This window comes from Panthera onca, chromosome A1, assembly GCF_046562875.1.
Source record: "Panthera onca isolate mPanOnc1 chromosome A1, mPanOnc1 haplotype 2, whole genome shotgun sequence".
Taxonomy (NCBI): Eukaryota; Metazoa; Chordata; class Mammalia; order Carnivora; family Felidae; genus Panthera; species Panthera onca.
The window spans coordinates 204866815-204890555 of NC_138339.1; the positions used below are offsets into that span (position 1 = coordinate 204866815).

The window sequence follows — 23741 nt, forward strand, 5'->3', positions numbered from 1 at the left end:
GACCATGTCCTACCTGCCATGTGACTTTGAAGGAGTCCTTTAGCCTTCCTGAAACATTGTTCTGTTATTCCTTTTTTCTTTTAAATATAATTTATTGTCAAACTGGTTTCCACACAACACCCAATGCTCATCCCTACAGGTGCCCTCCTCAATGCCCATCACCCACTTTCCCCTCCCTCCCACCCCCCATCAACCCTCAGTTTGTTCTCGGTATCCAAGAGTCTCTTAATGGTTTGACTCCCTCCCACTCAGTAACTTTTTTTTTCCCCTTCCCCTCCCCCATGGTCTTCTGTGAAGTTTCTCAAGATCCACATATGAGTGAAGACATATGGTATCTGTCTTTCTCTGACTGACTTATTTTGTTCTGTTATTCCTGATACATGTACAAAATATATGAAATAAAGGTTTAGAGTAGCCAGTCAGTTCAGATGAAAGTGAGTGTCTTTTCAGTCAGTTGGTTACTTGTAGTGTTAGGTAAATGGATGGTTAAAATAGTTCCATAGTGACTTTAGGGAAGAATAACAAAGATACTGTGCATGTACTAAGATTTCTTTTCAGGCGAGCCTGTGCAAGTCTGCAGGTGAGAAGGGCGGAGGGTGGGGGCGGGGAATGTGCCAAGTTTTGAATAAGCTGGTTCCTGAATATCTCTTATCTATTAAAGAAATTAAAGAGAACCAGATATGGTATTAGACATAGTTGGTATAAAAATGTCTAACGGATTCTGTTGTTTCCCCCATAAAACAATGGATGGCATTAAAATTATGTGTGAAAACATAATCATAATGAGATGATGCACGATTACATCTTCCTTTTTGCCCTTTGTCTACTTTTTGCCCTTTGAGACAGATGGAAAGAATCAGATGATCCAAGGGTGGCAGTCATGACTTAGGCATCCAGTCCGTACCTGTTGCTTTATTATTTTCTCAAGTTCTTTCATCTCACTTGTCTCTCCTCTGACAGCACTTAATGTTGCCAACAAACAGAGGTGTGACATAAAAATTACCCTTAGACTTCTGGATATTCTTGATTGATTTTCACCAGTCACTGCTTTAAAGGTTTTTTTTTATTTGGCATGGAACATCTCTAATTATGGGGTGGGGACATTGCAGGAACACTGCCCCCTGCTTTCAAATAGCAGTTAAAGTATTTTCACTTTCTTTTTTATGCCTTCAGATTGATCTTCAGATTACAACTCCCTATTGTCAGAGTTTGGTGATGTGAGTTTATATTACTAAGACTAGGTATCGATCAGTTGAAAGGATAACTCTGTGAAAGTTAAGTTCTAATTTATTAACTGTCTTTTTTTTTTCAAATGTTTATTTATTTTGAGAGAGAAAGAGTGCGCACAAGCATGAGCAGGGGAGGGGCAGAGAGAGAGGGAGAGGGAGTCCCACGCAGACTCCACGCTGTCAGCACAGAGCCAGACTCGGGGCTCAATCTCACAAATCATGACCTGAGCCGAAATCAAGAGTTGGACCCTGAACCAGCTGAGCCAGCCAGGCACCCTTCATTATTAACTGTCTCACAGTTAAACTTTCATAACCTTCTTTTCTTTCTCCTCCTCTTTTTTAGTGACTCTCTTACCATTGAGAGCATTATTTGGAGCACCATAGCTCTTCATTTCTGCATTCAGCCTCGCCTGGAGCAGACAAGTGCGAGGTTCCTTAGTAAGCAAACAGAACACAAATCCTGTGTTGACAGATCATGTGAAGTAATGAAGAAACAGACGTTCTTCAAGAATAAAAAAAATATATATTTTTTCTGATTTTTAAACTTTTTACTCTTTGATCCTATATGAGGAAAGACTCTGATTTGATTAATGACAAAAAGAACCCTGCTATTCTTATCACAGATCCCAAGAGCTAGACCTTAGAATGTTAGTGTACTTTAAGACTTTTGTTTTTAAATAATGGGGACAGCCATGTGTCCTGCAGGATCAGAGTAGGCTATTCAATAGTAGACTGAAGACCAGAATGAGTTCCAGGTGATCTCTCAGGTTTTTTTCCAGCTCAGTGATTTTTGTTCACTAAAATACATTTATTTTTTATTAGTCTAAATCCTATTTGAAATTTGGAAGAAAGAACAATATGGAAAGGACATCTGATTTTAAAAGATGTTGCTCTAAAATGTGTTTTTAGGTTTCCTGGCTTTGTCAGGGTTTTTCATGAATTCATAGCATTTTGTTCTGCATTACATCATACACTTACTCTGTCTTTTCAAGGTAACTGTCCCTAGTGCCAGGTAAACTCATTACTCATACAAATCTAGGTTATATTTTTCTAGGAAAATTAATTACTTTATCCTGGCTACATATGGTTAGCTTGTCAGCAGGAAAACTTTAACATATTTGGGGACAGTATAATCGAGGCATTTAAGCAGTTTTTTTCTCTTTGTGCATAAATTAGTACATTAATATAGGTTAAAATTAATATATTTTGTAATAATATTTTCCTGGGATACTTCTCATGTTTATGGCAAAGTAACAGACTATCATGAATAAGGGCACAGGTTGAAAACATGCCACGGGAGCATCATACACCTTTTGAATGGCCATAACCACGTGTACTCATGTGAGTCCTCTACCTTACTATTCTAGAGGGTATATTAAATGGAATAGAGCACTAATACAGAGTTGGCCCAATATAATGTGAATACCATTTGCAATGGTTAAGCATAAAAATTTAGAGAATTTAGTTTATTTGGGAGCATTTAAGACACGTTTGGGGCTCCTGGGTGGCTCAGTCGGTTAAGCAGCCGACTTCGGCTCAGGTCATGATCTCGCGGTCTGTGAGTTCGAGCCCCACATGGGGCTCTGTGCTGACAGCTCAGAGCCTGAAGCCTGTTTCAGATTCTGTGTCTCCCTCTCTCTGACCCTCCCCCAATCATGCTCTGTCTCTCTCTGTCTCAAAAATAAATAAACGTTAAAAAAAAAATTAAAAAAAAAAAAAGACACGTGAAATGACGTTATGAGAAGTAATCACTGTTTGACTCAGTGTAGCTGCACATATACTGCCCAAACAGAAGGATGCATGCCTGCTAACAATTGCCATTCTAACCGGGCTTCATTTTATCTTTCTAAAATTTTATACTAAATGTATTCTATGAAACCGTTATTAGTTCTTGTTTTGTTCTTATGTCTTTTTTGAGCTTATAGTCTTTTTACTTTTTTTGTTTCAATGTTTGTTTATTTTGAGAGAGTGAGTGCTAGAGCATGAGCAGCAGAGGGGCTGACAGAGGGAGAGAGGGAATCCTAAGCAGACTCCCTACTGTCAGTGCAGAGCCTGCCATAGGCCTCGCTCGATTCCACAAACCGCGAGATCCTGACCTGAGCCGAAATCAAGAGTCAGATGCTCAACCCACTGAGCCACCCAGGCCCCCCACCCTTTTTACTTTCTTGTAAGAAGAAAAAAAATATTTCCCCTAGACAGCCAAATTTGAAGACATTCCTTGAACTCAGAATTTTAAGACCTTTTCAAAAGTTCTGTGTGGAGGGCAATTAACTACATCAGTCAAACTCTTAGAATCTTGGCTGTATCCACTTAAACATTAAAACATCAGGTGACTAGAGAGAATACTAAATGTGAATTAGATATTTATATTATTTGCTAAGAAACTTCTCAATCACTGTAAGGATTTGGTCCATCTGAAGATGTATCTGCTGAGAGTTAACTCCTTACTGCTCAGTTCTTGTTAGATGAGTATGCTGGGCTGTATTGTTATGTCCAAGCAAGTATCCTTTTGGATCTAATATCTTTTTGGACCTAATAAATCCAGGCTTTTGTCTGGTCTATTTAACTTTAAACAGCAGCCATTGTATTATTAACAGATAGTCTTCTGTCTCCTGAACAGAAATCCTATAAGCTTTGTGTGACATTGTTCTTTACGTTTTCTTTTATACTCTGTTGACTAACAGACCTATTCCCTATTTTAACCGTAAGGTGTTGTGTCACTGTTGGTTGTTTTTTGTTTTTGTTTTTTTCCTGACCTTGCCTCACACTGCTTTTATTTATAATAGCTGTTGAAGTTCAATAGGTTTACTGTTATTACATCATCAATGTGTTTAAAGTCTCAATCCCTAGCACGTTTGGTCAGTGAATTCATACACAGCTTAAATGCCCTTTGTCTCCAGCCTTCAGTTAAATGGCTGTTCTCCCCTGTGATAGAACACAGGGGAGTAAGTTTAAGTCAAGAACTTGCTGACTCTCTAGGCTTTTTGTTCTTTTCAACATCTTCAGCCCCCACGCTCCCAACAAGGGAACGCAGAGTCCCAAACAGGGTTAACTTGGCATCTGATGGACCCATAGCTTTGCATGGCTTCTGGCTCTGGCTACGCCCATGTTCCTTAACATCCACTCTGCTAATTTAGTGTGTGTCAGGAGTCATTCTACTTCTCTGTGTTTCTCTAGAAAGTCAATTTAGTACAAATTGGGACCTATTTACTTTCCCTCCATCTAACACATACTGTTAGTCAGCAGGGCTTCTGAGGACAGCAGTTGCTATTTGAAGAAAACAAACCCTCTTTAGACCTTTCTGAATGTTTTAAACATGACCCAACCTTTTCCAGTGTTGAACAAAAATTAATGAGAGAAATGCTTTGTCATTTGTTGCCTCTGTACCCTGCCACCTTTTTTAAAATTTAGTCTTTGTTGAAAAATTATATGTACCTTATCACTTTAACTTTGTCATTTAATTAAAGCTTTCTTTTCCCTGAGCATCTAAATTGTTAATTTTTTCTTTGAGGGATGACTCTTGATTGCTCACAAAAACAAGCAAGGCTTTTCTCTCTCTCCCTGCTATCAGTTTTAAGGGACATATTGCTTCCTCGGCACTGTCATACCAATAAATCATCCCAGATTACTTGCAGTCGTACAGTACTAAAGTATACCATGCATTTTAAAGGAAATCTGCTATTTTCTTTTCAATCAGATGAGCAATGTGAAGAGACTCCGGCCACGGCTCAGTGCTATTCTCTTTAAGCTTCAGTTTGAAGAGCAGGTGAACAGCATCAAACCTGACATCATGGCTGTCAGTACTGCCTGTGAGCAGATAAAGAAAAGCAAAAGCTTTAGCAAGTTGCTGGAACTTGTGTTGCTAATGGGAAACTACATGAACGCTGGCTCCCGGAATGCTCAAACCTTCGGATTTAACCTTAGCTCTCTCTGTAAAGTGAGTTGTTTTTTTTTTTTTAAACACATATTTGCCTGGACACTCATTCTTAAATGTCAGCCCTGATTACATTATTTAAATATTTTTATTTTGATGTGTTCATTATCGAGAATTTGAACCAAACCATGGACCCAAACCCAGAGTGAACTGAGCTAATTTATTCAACCTCTGAGCTAAATCCAAATATTAATTTTCTCTGATCTGCAAATCCAACTGAAGGATTTTGTTTAATAACAGAATTATGTCATAAACCTATCCTTTCCCAACCTAATGAAATGGAACATCAAAATATTTAAATCTAATATTCAATTCAAGTGACTGCAAATGGTGGTATATACATATTGAGAATTGCTTAAGATTGTCGCTTCAGTTTTTACTTTAGCTATTTAAATAGTTCTGTGTGTTTTTGTTTTGTTTCGTTTTTTTTGCAAGCTGACTAAAGGGAGAAAAGAGTGAGACTGCTTTATATAAAGGGGGAAATTCCTCTTATTAGGAATAGACAGACATACCTTGGGTATCATTAATGATTTTGAAGTGTTTGTATCTAAATATAATTTTAAAGGATGTGAAAATTGAGTAAGTTTAGAGATTTTTTTTTTTTCCTCCTGAGTTCTTCCACATGTTAAATACTGTTATGGCAAATATATTCACTGTTTTCATATAACAGAGTTCTTTCCTAGGAAGAGGGCCATAGCAATAGTGCTTTATTGATCTGCTTGCAATGAATTCTTCTTGTTACACATCACAAGAAAAGCCTTCTTTTGTTCTTGACCTGCTAACATCTATACCACCTGATTAAGGAATTTGATGACTGATTTTCCCCCCGCTATCCAGAAGTTTGCTTTATACCACTTGATTTTTCTGAAAGACCTACATTAGCATGTATGTAACCTCTTTTCAAACTGAAATCCGAAGAGGATTTTCGCTTTTACAAAATGGGGATTGCTTTTTTGCTTATGCCATTTGGCTTAAAGGCCAAATGAAAGGTTTCGTGGGGACACTCTACTTTCGGGTAGCGGGGGAAACCAGTGTTGCCGTTGCCAGTGAGATAGGGAAGGTGAGAAGCAAGTTCAGTTTTAGCTGTGGGTTGGCTTGAATAGTTAATCTCCCAGTGCTTTCACAACTTGCCTTATACAGTGTTCCTGACCTAAGCCTCCAGTTGGTATCAACACCTGTGAGCTTGCCCCACCCCAATTCCATCTTTTTATTTTCCTCTCAGTTCCTGAGCTTGATATATTCAGTTAAGATCCCTAGCATGGGAGGTGCAATTCATAATACATGTATTGAAGACTTTACACATTTGTAGAGTGCTTGCTTATTCCTGTGCCAAATGCTTGACCTGGTCATCCCATTGAATGGATGTACTTATTTACCTGGCATACATGAACCCCCGTTTTTCACCATTAATTATTATTAATTTTTTTAATAGAGCTGTATACAAAAACTTATGGCAACAGTTGAGAGAGAGAGGCTAGCACAGTTAGGAGGGGACAGTTAAGCATTTGGAGAAGGAATTTGAGCTGAGTCTGGAAGTGCGAGTGGATGTTCCCTGAGAGGAAAAGGCGTTCTAAGCTAAATCCATCAGTTTGCATGAAGGGTCATTTCACGGCGTATGTGAGTACACCAAGTGATGGGAAGCCTAGGCGGGAAAGGAATGGCGAACAGGCAAATGAAATAGTAAATTGGTCTACATTGGAAAGCACCTTCAGCGCCATTCCTTATGGTGAAGATTTATGGAAACCTGTTAGTTTTTAGTAGAAGTGATGCTATCAGAGACGTCTCGTGAGAACATAATTCTAATAGCAGTGTGGAAGAAAGTTAAGGTGCCCTGTCCAGTACTGTCACCATTAGCCATATGTGGCTATTTACATTTAAATTAATTAAAATTTAAATAAAATTAGCAAGTGCCTCAGGCACACTAGCTATGTTTCAAGTCAATAAGTGTCCATACGTGTTGGCAGCATAAAAATAGCACATTTTCCATCACTGTAGAAAATTCTACTGGACAGCACTGGGGTAGAGGGTTATAGCTGGGAGAGGCTCTCTGACTGGCTGGCTGGCTGGCTGACTGACTGGCTGGCTGACTGACTGACTGACGTATGTAGCACGTGATCTAGGAGAGTGGACTGAGGAACTCAAGCGGAGAAGATAGGGAAGATGAAGGGAAAAAGGAGAGATCAAAGATAACTCCTCCATACTGACATGTGTGATGTGGTTGCTCAAAAGTGATTGAGTTCAGGCTATTTTTAGTGTTTCCTACCCCTTGTTTACCTCAGTGTCTTAAAGAGAATCTGGTGGAAGCTGCTTTAACTATTTAGCAAATATTTGTCCGTTATGAAACAGTGAAGGTACTTTGAGACAATGGAAGTGCAAGCTAGGGTAGTGGCAAAAGGACTTGGGGTAGGATGGAAGGGGCGGGGGGAGGGGAGTATGCACATTTAAGGAATATCTCGGGAACTGTTGGAATGTTGATAATGAACCTGGAGGTGGAAGGGCAAGGAGGCAAGCAGATTCAGGCTTTCCCTGAGAAAGGAAGCAAAGGAAGAAAAACAGGATGAAGAGCAAAGTTGGGGAGAAGTTTACACCTACAAATCAACTGAAATTTGTTTCTTAGTGCTAAGGGTCTTTTCTTCTGTAGAGCTTGTGTCTCAGAACTGCAGTCGACTCCCTCATACACTTCCTCAAAAGGGAGCTGTTGACAAGAGATTAGGTCTGAGTGATGAGGTAGAATAGCCTAATACAGTGCCTGGTGCATAGCAAATACTCAATAAATGACAATGCACCAGACAAAATGGGCACAAAGTTGTGCCTTTTATGTAGTTTGAGTAGGCATTCTCTCATACTGATAGACAGTGGCTGATGCATAATAATTTAAAAATCTTTTACGAAAGCAATGCATGCTGCTGTTATTTTACTACAGCTAATCTGTAAACCAGTTAATCTGTCTCCAGATAAGAGTTGACTGTATTTTCAGGCAACGATACTAGATATTTTGACCATCCCTCTTAGGATTCTTCTGTTGTGCAAGAAAGAAAATAAATACTACAACTTTATATTTTTTATTAGCCTACATGTCAAGTTGAAAGCTTATATTGAACAAGATGATATCTCATCATGTACGTTATCAGAAGTAGCAGCTTGATCTTTGACAATTGTGATTGAATTTTCACACTGAGTATAAAGCATTTGGTTTGGTGATAAGCCCCCATAAAAGGAATTCCATATGTATTTGACAGTAGAAAGGGTAATATTTTAATCTGTTAAAACATGCTGCGTAATTATATGACATCTAATATTCTATATTCAAAACCTTTACTTTTAAATACCCTTTGTAAATTTAGCTCTACTATGAGAAGTACATGGAGTTCTACTAAGTTGTTAACTTTTCATCCTTTATAAATAATTATATGAGTTGTGAAATCTATATAGATTATAGCTTAATTTTAAGGGCTGTATTACATCTTTGCATACCTTTATAATGGAGGTAGCTAAATATAATAGCTCTGAGTTCAGAGGGAAAAGGATTGCGTGGGTTTTTACCCTAAAGATTGGATGTGGCCTCTGTTAAATAAATATAAAAATAAAAGAAACAAGCTAAACATAAGCAAGTTTCTATTAAGATGTAAGTAAAAATTAAAGTAGATTTTTAGAGGCTTTCTGGTGGTAAAAGTGAAGTACAGACATGGTCGTGAAACTTTTTGTGAACTAAGAGGTTTCTCCTCCTTTGCCAAAGCTGAGCTTCACAAGAAAATTTGCACGTGTATTGTTAGAAAAGAAAAATACGACATTGAGGTGTGTTCTTTAAAACAGTAAATGAATGAATCAGTTACATTAGGATCTTTCTTTTAGAACCATCTTTCCCTCCCCTCCCCCTATCCTTTCCCTAGGAGTATGGGCCAGAGCCTGGTAGGGTTTGACACATCAAGGGAACACTCGTGGAAAGATACAAATATACTCTTCAGTTACATAATGCTATTTCTAGTTTAAGTAAAATGGTATAAATACCTTGGTTTCGGATGGCTTGACTATTTAAAAGGATAAACGTTAGAATATGTAAAAGAATGGATGAACTTCTTGTCATTCATAAAGTCCGCCAAAGATATTGCTAGACTAGATAAAAATTGGATAATATGCAATTGGAGATTATATTCTTTTTTCAGGACCTGCTATTGATTAAATGCAAATCCGTATCCTTAGAAATTCAATCAGTAAATGGTAGGTGATTGCCTCACCAAAATGCCCATCTAGAAAAAATTTACATGTGATTAGTGTTGAAGTTAATTTTCTTAGAGAACCTATTGGTGATGCAAAGATCTTTTTTTTTCTTCTTTCTCCAAGTAGATCAGTGTTCTAGCAAAAGAATGAGTTGACCCAATCATCAAAGTTTAACACTATATTAAAATCTATGAGAGGATTTTTACCTTGTAAATTAAAAAAAAAACAACAACAGGTATTATCAATCCATATACTATGGCTATAGCATGTGTTTAATATTTCCTAATGTCTAATGATAAGTAATTTCCAAGTTACAAATTATCCCAATCAATACAACTGGATGATGTAGTTATAAAATATAGGTCTTTGTTCTAAGTAATTACATTGTATTGGGATAGTAGATATAAATTTTGGAAGAGTTTACAAAGTGTAATAACTGACTTTCGTCAGTGTTAGCTATTTTGGGGGGGAAATTGCAGAAACAAGTAATTGCTGATTCCATTATAAATTGATCAATATTATCACGTTGTAGGAAAACTTCTCTCTTGTTGGCAGTAGAACATACAGTGAGTTCACCTCAAAGGTGAAGTCCTCAAAGGACATGTAGTAACGGGAGTTTAGGATAGTCGGAAGTTAGGTGTAAAGGGTTGGGAAGTAGCAGGCAAGATTGGTTTTTGTCTCCTCTTGATTTTGATTTTTTTTCCATTTAAAAGACTTTTTTTTTTTGTTCATTGAAGTACATGAAATTTGTATCTGATATCCTGTATATTCTTTTTATAAGCTCAGGCTAACCCAAGTAGAATAAAGCTAACCAAAGCTGGGATGAGGAAGATCTTTGAAGGAGAAAAACAACACAGAACAAAAACCAGCCATTTCATTTCCTTTTTGATTGATGCCTCCACCAACTCCAGTGAGTGATTTCTTGAAATTGTGAACAGTTCTTCCTGTAGGACATTGACTCTCAACCAGGAGCACCCTTTAAGAAATATTGATGTGTCAGCCCCACATTGGATCAATTACTTCAGCATGTATGGATGTGGATCTTGATTAGTGGCTTCTTAGAGGTCTCCTGGATGATTTTAATGCACAAACTGAGCTGAGAATCATTTTGTCTTCTGCCCTACTTTATCCCAGAATGGAAAAATCTCTGGTTGGTGGTGTGGAACCAGCCAAGAAACAAACATACAAAAGCAAAACCCAACCAATACAAGAACAAAAACAAAAAAGAAACAGGTCTACGTCTTCACTTAAGAATGAGTGGTGAAAATATTTCCAAAAACTGCTTTTTTTTGTTTTTGTTGTTTGTTTTTTTTTTTTTTTTCATGCCGAGCTCAACACTACTCTGATAGTAAAGAAAAAGAGTGGGTGGAGTGTGAATCTCAGGCACACGACAGAACTGAAAAAAGTTGATGGCCAGTGTCCTGAGTTATTCTTCAGGGCTCTACCTTGTACAGATAGAGTTTCAGTCATTATATAAAAAGCAGGAGACAAATAACTCTGCCTATCACCTGTTACACTCAGATCGGATCATAGTGTGAAGCTTTTTGTGTGAAATTTTGCTTCTCCTATATCACCTTTTCATTCACTCTGAAGTTATTTTGAAGAAAGACCTCTGCCAAACAAATCCACTGTTCTATCTACATTGTGTTTTAGAAGGATTTTAGAGAGGGTTTTATTCTTTATCGGATTGGCAAAATCACACCAGTGAATTTTGGCACCCTTTGAAAGTAAAGCAGTTTTTGGCCAAAGACTTGCAGATAACAAATGCCATTCTTATTTTACATCCAGCCAATTAAGTCACTGAAATGTTGACTTCCAAAGCAACGTGAAGCTATCTAGGATTTTTAACCCCTTTGATTCATTCAGTAACACATTTAATCAATAGCATTTTCCAAGAAATATTTAATTGGGTTTACTAAATAATGTTTTTGATAAATTGTATTCATATTATCTTAGTTTTTTTTTCAACTGCTATTAATCATTGTAAATTAGAAATATTCTTTGAGGCGCCTAGATGGCTTAGTCGGTTAAGCATCTGACTTCAGCTCAGGTCATGATCTCACGGGTCATGGGTTCAAGCCCTGCATCGGGCTCTGTGCTGACAGCTCAGAGCCTGGAGCCTGTTTCGGATTCTGTGTCTCCCTCTCTGACCCTCCCCCACTCGTGCTCTGTCTCCCTCTGTCTCAAAAATAAACATTAAAAAAAATTTTTTTTTTAAAAAGAAATATTCTTTCACTAGAATTAGAGTGGCTTTACTCATGATCAGCAGATACACTGCTTGTGTGCTATCATCTCACCATTTTCATGAAAAGCATTGCTAATCTATGAAATCTCCTTTCCCCCAAACACATAGTCTCAGAATCGGCCTTAACACCATGCTTATAGACAGGCCTCCTATCCTTTAGAGGGAGCGCCCAAGAAGAACCTTACCAGTCATCTCTGCTTTACTCCAGTCTCCTGTTTTTGTGCATTTTCAAAATGAAAAATCAAAAATTGAATAAGATGCTCCATTCCTGATAGTCGAGGAAATTTATTGTTTACCTCCTCTTTGTCAACAGTTTGCATTGTTCTTGCATTTTTGGAATAGAGGCAAAATGTGCAGGATTATTATCTCCACAGTTAGACAATGGCATTTGTGAACATTTGTTCTTAGGTAGCAGAGGTGGGGAGTACAATGATAAAAATGGGTATACACTAAAACCAAAGACATTACAAGAAAGGAAAGTTATTGGCCAATATCTCTCATAAAAACAGATGCAAAAATTCTTAGCAAAATGTTATAAGCCAAACCAATAATGTGTAAAAAAGAAATATATACTACAGCCAAGCGGGATTTATTACAGGTGCGGGAGACTGGTTAAACATTTGAAAATCAGTTAATAGAATCCATTACATCCATAGGCCAAAGAAGAAAAATCATTTGATCATGTTAATATATGCAGAAAAAGCATTTGATAAAATCCAACAGGCATTCATGTAAAAAACTCAAGAAACTAGAAATATAGAGGGGGACTTCCTCAAGTTGATGAAGAATATCTACAAAAACTACAGCTAGCATTGTACTTAATGGTAAGAAACCAAATGTTTTCCCTCTAACATTGGGCAAAGAAAAGGATGTCCCTGGTCAAAATTCTTTTTTTTTTTTTTTAAGTTTGTTTATTTACTTAGAGTGAGTGCGGGAGGGGCAGAGAGGGAGGGAGAGAGAGAATCTCAAGCAAAGTCCACACTGTCAGTATGGAGCCTGTTGTGGGGCTCAAACTTGTGAACCATGAAATCATGACCTGAGCTAAAATCTAGAGTTGGACGCTTAACTGACTGAGCCACTGAGCCACTCCCCTGGTACCCTTCTTATTCAGCATTGTATTGGAAGTCTTAGCTAATGCAGTAAGACAAGAAAACGAAATAGAAGTTGTATAGATTGAGAAGGAATAAATAAAAGTGTCTTTGTTCATAGGTGAAATGTTTGCCTGTGTAGAAAGCCCTACCAAATTGACCAAAACCAAAAAGAAAAAAGAAAAAATATATATATACCTCCTGGAACCGGTAGGTAATTATAGCAAAGTTTCAGGATATGAAGTTGACATAAAAAAGTTAATCACTTTCCAAAAACAAGCAACGAAGAGCTGAACTTGAAAGGAAAAACAATATCATTTATGTTAGTACACAAAAGAGTAGTACTTAAAATATGTACAAGATTCTTATGAGAAAAACTATAAAACTTTGATGAAAAAAATCAAGAAAGAGCTAATAAAGAATTAGATATTCCATGTTAATGGAAAAGAATGTTCAATATTATTTAGATATTTCTTCTTCCCAACTTGATCTGTAGATTCCATGCAATCCTAATCAAAATCCCAGCAAGCTATTTTGTGAATATTGACAAACTGAATCTAAAGGCCATATGGGCATGTAAAAGACCCAGAAAAGCCAACACAACACTGAAGAGGAACGGAGTCGAAGGACTGATACTCCTCGACTTCAGGAATTACAAAGCTGCAATAATCAAAATATTCTTATATTGGTTAAAAAAAAAAAAAAGTGGACAGATCAATGAGACAGAATAGAGAGCCCGGAAATAACTCTACATAAATATAGTCAAATCTTTGACAAAGAAACAAAGGCAATCAATGGAGAAATAACAGCCTTTTTTTTTTTTTTTTTTTAATTTTCTTTGAATGTTTGTTTATTTTTGAAGGAAAGACAGAGCATGATCAGGGGAAGAGCAGGGAGAAAAGGAGACACAGAAAGCAAAGTGGGCTCTAGGCTCCACACTGTGAGCACAGAGCCCCATGTGGGGCTCAAACTCACAAACCGCGAGCTCATGACCTGAGCCGAAGTCAGATGCTTAACCGACCGAGCCACCCAGGCGTCCTGAAATAACAGTCTTTTGAAGAAATGGTGCTGGAACAACTGCACATAAACATGCCGAAAACAAAACAACAAAAACTGTATCTCCATACAGACCTCAGGCCTTTCATAAACATTAATTCAAAATGGACATAGCCCTACATGTAAAATGCAAAGCTGTACAACTTTTAGAAGATAAGAGAAAATTCAGGTGACTTTAGTTTTGTCAATGACTTTTTAGATAGGGTACCAAAAGCATGATCCTTGAAAGAAAAATAGTGAGAAGTTGGATTTCATCAAAATGGAAAACTCTGCAAAAACACTTTTAAGAGAGAAGATAGGAGTGCCTGCGTGGTTAAATCGGTTAAACCTCTGATTCTTGATTTCAGTTCAGGTCATAATCTCACGGTGGTTCGTGAGGTGAAGCCCCATGTCGGGGTCCATGCTGGCAGCATGGAGACTGCTTGGGATTTTCTGTTTTCCTCTCTCTCTTTCTTTCTGCCTCCCTCCCTCCCTCCCCCTCACTCTCTTCCTCCCTCCCAACGTCAAAATCAATAAACTTAAAAATATATAAAAAAGAAGACACACCACAGACAGGGAGAAAATCCTTGCAAAATGCATATCTAATAAAGGACTTCTATCCAAAATATATAAATAACTCTTGAAATTCAACAAGAAAACAATTAAGAAATGGTCAAAAGACCTGACCGGACACATCACCAAAGAAGATTTACAAATGGCAAATAAATATATGAGCAGATAGGCAACATCATAGTCAGCAGAGAATTGCAAGCTGAAACAATGAGACAATGTACACATCTATTAGAATGGCTAAAATCTGAAACATTGGCAAGTTCAAATCCTGGCAAAAATGTAGTACAACAGGAAGAGAATGCAAAATGGTACATCTCTGTTGGAAGACTGTTGGGCAGTAACCAAGTTAAACATAAATTTAGAATTCAGTGATCACACTCTTACTTACTTTTAACGCCTTACTTATTCAAAGGCGTTGAAAACCTGTGCACAAATGTTTATAGCAGCTTTATTTGTAATTGCCAATATTTGGAAATAACTAAGATGTCCTTCAGTAGGTGAATGGATAAACAAACTGTGATGCCTCCATACAATAGAATAGTATTCAGTGATAAAAATAAATGATCTCCCAAGCCAAGAGAAGATTTGGAGGAAGCTTAAATTCATGTTATTAAGTGAAAGAGGCCAATTTGAAAAGACTACATACTGGATGATTCCAAATATACGTATGACTCTTTGGAAGAGAGAAAATTATAGAAATGGTAAAAAGATCAGTGGTTGTCAGGGGTTGTGATGGAGAGAGAACACAGAAGATTTGAATAAGAGCACGGGGAGTTTGGGGATTGGGTGGGTGAAACTCTTCTGTATGATGGTATAATGGTAGATATATGATCTGCATTGTCAACCCCCCTACAACTGTAGAAGGCAGCGGATCTTAAGAATAATGTCATCAGTTGTGACAAAGGTACCACACCCATGTAAAATGTTACTAATAGGGAAATTTGGATGGAGGAGAGGGTATATGGGAGCTCTGTATTTTCTGCTCATTTTTTTTTTTTTTCTGTAAAGTTGAAACTGCTTTAAAAAAATAAAATCTAGGATTTAAAAAATAAAAGGTAGAACATTCAATTTATGTATTTGGTCCATTTATATTAATTAAAGAATACTGAGCTGTTTTAAATGTCTTGTGGATAAGGAGGCTATATAAATAAACAGAACATCGAACAATACAGTAGATAATGTAATAAGCTAAAATTTTTACTACAGTGCAAAAATTCTTTGAACTCTGCAGTTTTTGTAGTTGCTAAAATCCAAAAGAAATAAATTAAAAACATAATTCAGGGAAAGTGGGGGGGAGTATGAAAGAAACTAGCTTATAATTATAGAAATCCACATTATATAAAGCATTTTCTTATTTAATATTTAAACTCTCGTCATTTTAAAATGAAAACTACACAATGAATAGAAATTATTTTCATATATGAATATCACAATTTGTCTAATATATTTTTTTACCTAATATCATTTGATCTCTACTTTAAAATCATTTTGAAAGTTTTATTATAGGTAGTAATAGTTATGGCAGTGACCTAAATGATGTTAAGCATCTTATTTTATTTAAATTAAGATTTTTATTTACATTGTAGGGAGATAACCAATCTTTTCAAAAAAATTAATCAGCATGGTGATTATTTTTTTAAGGTAGTTATACACATATCAAAAAACATTATTCATTGTATAATTGTGGTTTTCACTAGTGAATTTTTCCTGGCACATTGCCCTTCTTATCTAAGTAAATATGATATATTTTTTTTTTGATAGTATGTGTTTACACACCTATTTTCATGGGAATACCTTTAACTTCTATTTAGAGTTCCTATTTCGTACGTTCACAAATCGCTTTATTCTGCATAGGATTTAAGATGTAATGTGATGTTCATATGTATACTTGTTCAAGTCTGTTAAAGGTTAAACTTAACAGCTGTCTTTTCATCTAAACGTATTCGAATAATATTTTGTCAGCACTAATCTATTAGCAATGTTGAAAGACTTGCTGTTTCAGTGATAAGATTTAGGTGACATTTTATTAAATTTATAGATACAACATTAGAAAGAATGGCATGCTCTCAGAACTAGAAATGACCTCAAGGTAGCAGGTGTCTGTTTTTAGAGGCTTTTCGGGCTAAAATTAGCAGGTCGTAGGGCTTCAGTATTTTAAATTGCATCTGTTCTTTTGTTGTCTTACCTGCCATTTTTGTCCACCTGGTTTTGAGAAATTTGTTTATTTTGACACATGATAATCTAAAGATTTTTGTAGAGGAACTGTATTTTGTAGTAGTTAAGAACTTAGGATTCAAACAGACATGGGTTCAAACCTTGGGCTTATCAGATAGTAGTTATATGACCTGGTGTATGCTACATCATCTCTCAAGTCTTTTTTCTCCTCTTTAGTAATGTGTATAATACTAGTTCCACCTAAAGATGTTTTGTGTTTTAAGCATTAAATTATATCCTTTTTGACTAGTTCTGGCCTCAGGGTAAGTGTCACATAAGAGCTACTGCTATGATAATATCAGTGGTATTTGTGTTAATGGCATTAATATTAATATTGCTGTTATTATTTATAATAAAAACTGATCATTAATATTATTTCTAATATTAATCATATTAATTGCCATACACAAGTTAGGGTCTTCTAGAATGTTCCTGGGGCAATTACAGATTCTCGTAATTTTGTCATTTTTATGGTGTTCAGCAATGTCTCCAACATCCAGAGCAGTAGTGCCGTTTTGATACATACTTAGATAATAGAAGCATAATAATGGAAGTAGAGCTACTGATTTGGCAATACTCTTATGATTTAAGTATCATTAGTCAAAGAGTGTGGGACCTTTGGATTCTGAGGATCACCAAAAGGATACTCAGTTTTTATTTTAGGAATTTTTCTTGTGGTTAAAACAATGGAATATTCTTTACATGTCATCCGAATTTGTGCTGAATGGCTTAAAAATATTCCAAAACACTGCATTGTAGCTACAAAGGAATTCTACTCCAGAGTGACAAGTAGGCCATGATTTATTACAGGATCTTCTTTTAACGTTATTTTGTCTGAAATGAACAGAGCAGTTGAAGAAACTCCATCCATCTTTGTGTTTATTTGACATCCATGCTGCATTAAATGTACCTCAAAGAAACAATATACAAATAAGAAATTCTACTTAACAGTGATGATTACTCATCAGCAAGATACATCTCTTGGCAATAAAACAAAAGGAAGCCTGTCAAGCAATGTCTGTTAAAATTTAAATAAAGCATAGTTTTTAAACCTAAATGAATTTTTAAAGCAAATATTTTAGCTTCATTTTCTTTCCAAGAGTTAGCGTTACAAAGTGTGCTCAAGTGAACTGTTCTTTCTCTCCAACAAAATTAGCACCATCCCCCAGCTTTCCTTATTCTTCTAGTTCAGTTGCTGATTATATATGATAGGAGTAATTAGTGGAAATAAAATGTGCCCCTTTTGTTCATGTTTATCAAAAAGTGAAAAAAAAATTGAGCAAGTGCATAAAAAGACTTTGATAAATATTTTGTGCATTTATGCTTTTGGGAGGTGCCCTTTTTTATCCTTTTTTATAAAGTGACATGGGGGAGAAGTAGAGGAGGGGATAGAGTAATTGACGCAGGAAGAATAACTTTGTGTACTTTTTCCTGAGAATGTTAGGACCTGAATGAAGATTCTCCACCCTGGAATTTAAAGCCACATAGCAGTTTGTAAATGAGACACCATATGTTATCAACAAACAGTTGCCATCCTTGTTTCTTGTCTAAACTTATCATTTATTAGGTTTAATTTCAAATTTATTTACTTAGAAATTTTATTTTATTGTTTTGGTCTTACGAATGTTAAATACAGATTCTAAAAGGATGGGAGAATTTTGCTTCCATTTACTATTCAGTGGACATACTTTTGAATATTAGACTGTTGCCAATACGCTACCTGCTAAGCAGTTGATGTTTTCAGTAATATAGCCAGAATAACACTCTGCCCCATAAATTAGTGTCTAGCTCTGTGATGGTCTCTGAACAACTTGAATTTTTGTTTGACTTGTATACTTAACATTTACTAAACTGGTAGATGCTATAAACTATATTCCAGAATTCTAATTCTGAATTTTTATTGCTCATGAATAAAGATCGAGATTGATCTCATTGGTTGTTGTTAGATCACAGAGATTTCTTCATACATTTAATCCTAGCAGTGGCTGGCTATTTAGTTGCATCATACATAGTACTTACTGGAAAGCTCTTTGAGGGCTTTGCAAATTACAGAGGTAGATGGTGCTTGTGCTAATCAACATTCTACACAGGCCGTGTATCTAGTTTCACAGGAAAGGAACATGGTTGAAGGGGAGGGGTGTAACCGGCAGCAGTGGGGAGCTGAGAGTTCACAGAAGGGATGCTATTCCCAAGGCAGTCATTGCTGCCAGGGGGGAGGGGGAGAGAAGAGTTTATTATTAAGGTGTTTTAAAAAACAAAAACAAAATACAGCTTTTATGCTAAGTCTTGGTTGTACAAGAGAAAAATTATTTATGAAACTTTGCTACTTTTACTCTGGCCTTATCCATTAACCATGATAGTGTGAAGGAAATTACGGATTGAAAGGTAATTTAATAAATCCGATTGGCATTCTCAGTATATGTGAAAACAAACTGAAAGATTCTAACGGCCGTTAGCATGCAAAAATAACTTGTGAACTGAGATTACAACTAGGTTAATTCATTTTTATTCTAGTATTTTTTTTTAGTTTATTTATTTTGAGAGAGAAAGAGAGAACGAAGGGGGAGGAGGGCAGAGACGGAAGAAGAGAGAGAATCCCAAGCAGGCTCTGCACAGTGTCAGCATAGAGCCCAACAGAAGGCTCAATCTTAGGAACCATGAGGTCATGACCTGCATCAAAATCAAGAGTCGGATGCTTAACCGACTGAGCCACCCAGGCGCCCCTATTTTAGTATTTTTAAAATTAGATTTTGCTATGTCTATCAACACTTGAGTCCGCTATAATGTATACTTAATATTTTTGGAGTGGAAAACGAATTTGGAGTCTCTTTTTTCTGTCCAGTCCCATATTCTTATTTTATCTGTGTGAAAACTGAACTCTAGTAACTTACCAGTGACCATGTAACTAGTTAAAGGCACTGTTTAGCATTACCAGGTCATCCACACATGTTAGTGGCAATTAATCTAGCTAGTTAGTCAAGTCCTTTTTTGAGGTATGCTTTTTAAAACACTCAGATGGATGTTGTGGCTTATGTTCCTTTAAAAAAAGGTATCAAATAATGGATTGTGTCCTATCAGTCAGTTTTTAAGGTGCCATACTTAAGGAATCATACTTTTGGTTTGCATGTTGAAAGGCCAGTGTAGCATTTAAATCTATCACATGAGTAATCATGAAACTCAGGTTGTGTGGGAGGGTAGCTCTGTATTTCCAGGAATAAGATATTTTTGTACTAATAAGTAATGTGTTTTAACATTTGTGATGGTAGAGTTTATCTCTCCTAATTCCACTATCAGATATTAACAGTTGTTTGATACTTGTCTGATAATAATATGATATTTAGTGATGTAGAATTTTAAAAAAATTACATACACACCCACCCCCATTTGAAGTTGGAAAGGAAGCAGGGAAACAGGGCTGTCCACAACTAGGTATACCAAGAATTTCCAGCTCCAAATGAACTCTTTGTACAAAAGAAATGATTTTCCCCCTTTCGTATGTATCTGCTCTGAATAATTACTCAATTATAGGGAACACCACCACATGACATATTTGCTTTCTATTCACCCTCAACACCCCCATCCCCAGATACTACACAAAACCTGAGCTGGCTTCCATTTATTTTTTATGTTTTTCGCATCATTACTTCTCCCTTCTGGTTGCATGCCTTGGCCATTTCAGATTAGAATTGTCTACTCTAGTCTTCTCTTCAAGCCTCTGTCCAGCTTCCTTTCATTCTGTGTACTGGCTTGGATTCATTTGATCAACTGTTTAGCTTTGGGGGCTGAGGGCTCACAAACTGGTGACCTAGTCCAGTCTGTTCCTCTGAGTTCTAGCCAGACATGCTTAAGAGTTTACCCACCCTCGAGGGAGAGAAAATTGGTTCTTTGGAAGCAAAAGTATCTTGCTGTTTTTATGTGCAAAGCATAGATGTACATACAGTACCTAAACAGTTACACAGTATACCGATGATTTAAAAATTTCGTAAGTGCACGCAATTAAGAAAAAATGCCTAAAGATGCTCCTTAGCCAGCAATAATGAACGACAAAAAAAGGTTGAGAAGCATTGTTTTACACCTGTATCAGTCTACATCCTTGTTGGGCATTTTTACTTGGATGTCACTTAAAAGCTTTAAACTCAACCTGGCCAAAACTGAAACTGGTCTCTCTTTGCCCACCCCACCTAAATTTGTTTGTCTGTCTTTCCACTTATTCCAATTAATGGCACTGCCTGGGTTTCCATGCCCCCTCCATCCTGTTATCTCCGTCCCCAAGGCACTGCCTCTGCTCAGGCCTTCTTTCCCTGACCGAATTATTGTTACAGCATTTTAAAGTTCTTCATCCTGCTTCTGTTCTTACCTTTGCTTTTCGTCTTTCATCCACACTGCACTAGAGGGAACTTTCTAACTGCAGGTCTGGTCATCTCTTACCCAATTTAAAAACTCCCAATTCTGGGGTGCCTGGGTGGCTCAGTTGGTTAAGCATCCAAATTCAGCTCAGGTTCCAAATTGATCTCATGGTTCGTGGGTTGGAGCCCTGCATGAGGCTCCGTGCTGACAGCTAGGAGCCTGGAGCCTGCTTCAGATTCAGTCTTCTTTTCTCTCTGCCCCTCCCCTCTTGTGCTTGTGCTCGCTCTCAAAATTAAATAAAGATTAAAAATAAGTTAATTAATTAAAAAGTACCTCTCCCCCCCCCCCCCCCCCCGATTCTTAAGGATCAAAATCTTCTTTCCTTTGCATGGCATACACTTCCTCCTGTTTTCTGGTCTTTTCTGATCTTCCCAGATTTATATCTTTCTACGCTATCATCCTCCTCAACACACACTTTTATTTTGGAGTCATTCAGACTCCTCAAATGTGTCATTTTCCTCTTCATCTATGGCCTTTTTAAAATGCTGTTCCATCTGCTTGTGATACTGCACTTTTGAATTTTCTTCCTCCCTTCCTAATCCCATACAACTTCCTGTCTACCAGTGTTCAGTTCAGATGTCCTGTCCTCTTAGGCATACTTTGTGATTATTCTTAGTATACTCTTTGTCACACCAGGGTAAATGTGTGTGTGTGTGTGTGTGTGTGTGTAGGTATGTATGTATTCCCCCCCCCCCCCCCCCCCCACCCAGTAAACAGCTTCTTGAGGAACTCTGTGTCTTATTTGTTATTGTATCTCCGACTCCTGCAGTATCTAGTAGGCATTCCATAAATATGTGCCAAATTAAAACAAAGAAACTAACGCCTGGGGTTGTTTTAAGTACTACTATTATATAGACTTTCAGGTTACACTGCTGTCCTAAGTATTTATCATACATTTGCTGCATAATAAATTGCATAATAGATTAGATTAAACTTATACTTTCTTTCCAACAAACGTTAATGACGTCACTTAAACCAATTCATAAAGTGTAGCTTTCAAGTATTTAAACCTTTGCAATTCAAAAACAGAATTAACTAATTTTACAATTGACTTAGCTTTTACCTATAAAATGTAGTATTAATGTAATATAAATAGGCAGATTATCAAAATATTTTTTACTGTTTTTTTCTCCCTCTCATCCAATTTAGCTAAAGGACACGAAGTCCGCAGATCAGAAAACAACCCTACTTCATTTTCTGGTGGAAATGTGTGAACAGAAGTACCCTGATATCCTGACTTTTGTGGATGATTTGGAACATTTAGACAAAGCTAGTAAAGGTTTGTGATTTTATAGAAAACATTTCACTGCTTTGGGTCTTCAGTTAGTACGCAAAGACCGAACATAGTGCCTTTTATTTGAATATACTTGCTACTTTGCCACAGTGATTTACTACTGAGTATGTCATTTTAAAAATAGAATGTCATAAGACATTTATTTTATGAGTTATCATTATTGGAACTATGAGTTTAATGGTTTTATATTAGAAAATGAGGCCTGAATTAAAAAATACATTATTTTGTAGTTTATACCTTATGAGTTCCTACCAGCCCCACCCTCTGCTGCTACTCCCCTCCGCCACCACTGTTACTGGTAAGATGCTTCCTTGATTCAGTGTCATTCACTTGGGGACAATTGTGTGTCTGGGCCAAGCCCCAGTAATCAGTGGCCCCAGTTAGCCTAAGTTCTAAATCTATCTCTATCCACATTGAAGGGACAGACTGCATACTTTGTCCTAGCAGAGACAATTCCATGCAGTCCTTTGTAATACCCAGATAGCTAACCTGCTTCTGGTCCTTACTGGACTTAGATCAGGTTGCAAAGGGTCATGAGAGGATAGGACCTGGTATTAATAGTTGGTTATAATATGATTTGAATGCGATTTTTTGATCACTTAAAGAATCTAGTTTTTATTTATATATCATTGATTTTGTGGAAAACATTTTACATGCTTCAACAACCAGTTTATGAATACACATTTGTATGAATACATACCTATACGTACATCCTTTTTTGGAAGACAACTCATTTGAAGTGATGGGATATCGTTATTCTCACTGTGTTGAGTCCTGGTCATTAGAAACGTCAGACTATTTTTGTAATCAGTTTATTCCCTTCTTAAAATTGGAATTTGTCAACTTAAGGATACTTGTTTTTCCCCTATATTTTAGTAATACTTCTTCTTAAACAAACAAACAAACAAAAATCACTTTTATCATTTTCTACTCCCTTTAAATAGTTTCCTGAGATGTAGGTTTCTTTAAAGTATCTATCTCATGCAAGCTTTTTGAGGGTGGGAGGGGGTTAGAAATAATTAGTCTGGATTTTTAAGACCCAAAATAAACTTTTCACTTTATTTTTTGATCTTGCATGTGAATATAACAATACTGAAATTACTTACTTTGCCTTTGTGCTACCTTGAATGTCCTTGGTGTAAGAAGATAATGACCAAGTATATATGCATGCATTTAAATGGAATTTAAGAAGGGAAAATAATCAAATTATTTTCTCATATAAAACAATGAGATAGGGCAACAGGGCACAGAGGAAAAAAATATTAAAAATAACTCTAAGTGGTTGATTTATTAATTCAAGAAGGTAATTTCTCTAAAATGAGATTTCTGAAATTTTGGAATAAAATGTAAGTAAACAGGCTGAAAGAGAATTGAAAGTGGATGTTCTTGATGAATGGTAAGCATGATAAGTTAAAGAGAAATAGATGAAAATGTTATGCATAATGCCTTGAAGTATAGAGAAAGTTCTTTTTCTGAAGAAAAGAAAGCTGAGTAGTTGATACAT

General features: G+C 36.5%; 1 protein-coding gene across 5 annotated transcripts in view; it reads left to right on the top strand.

The window, feature by feature from the left end:
* DIAPH3 (diaphanous related formin 3) overlaps positions 1 to 23741 on the top strand; it is a 516220-nt gene that overhangs the window by 263030 nt on the left and 229449 nt on the right. For all 5 annotated transcript variants that reach the window (XR_013550080.2, XM_078433000.2, XM_078433008.2 and 2 more), the window contains 2 exons: positions 4927 to 5166; positions 22093 to 22222. Coding sequence is in view for 4 of the 5 variants with exons in the window: in XM_078433000.2 (XP_078289126.1) it covers positions 4927 to 5166; positions 22093 to 22222 (370 nt within the window). In the remaining variant the exon portion in view is untranslated. The remainder of the gene's footprint in view (positions 1 to 4926; positions 5167 to 22092; positions 22223 to 23741) is intronic.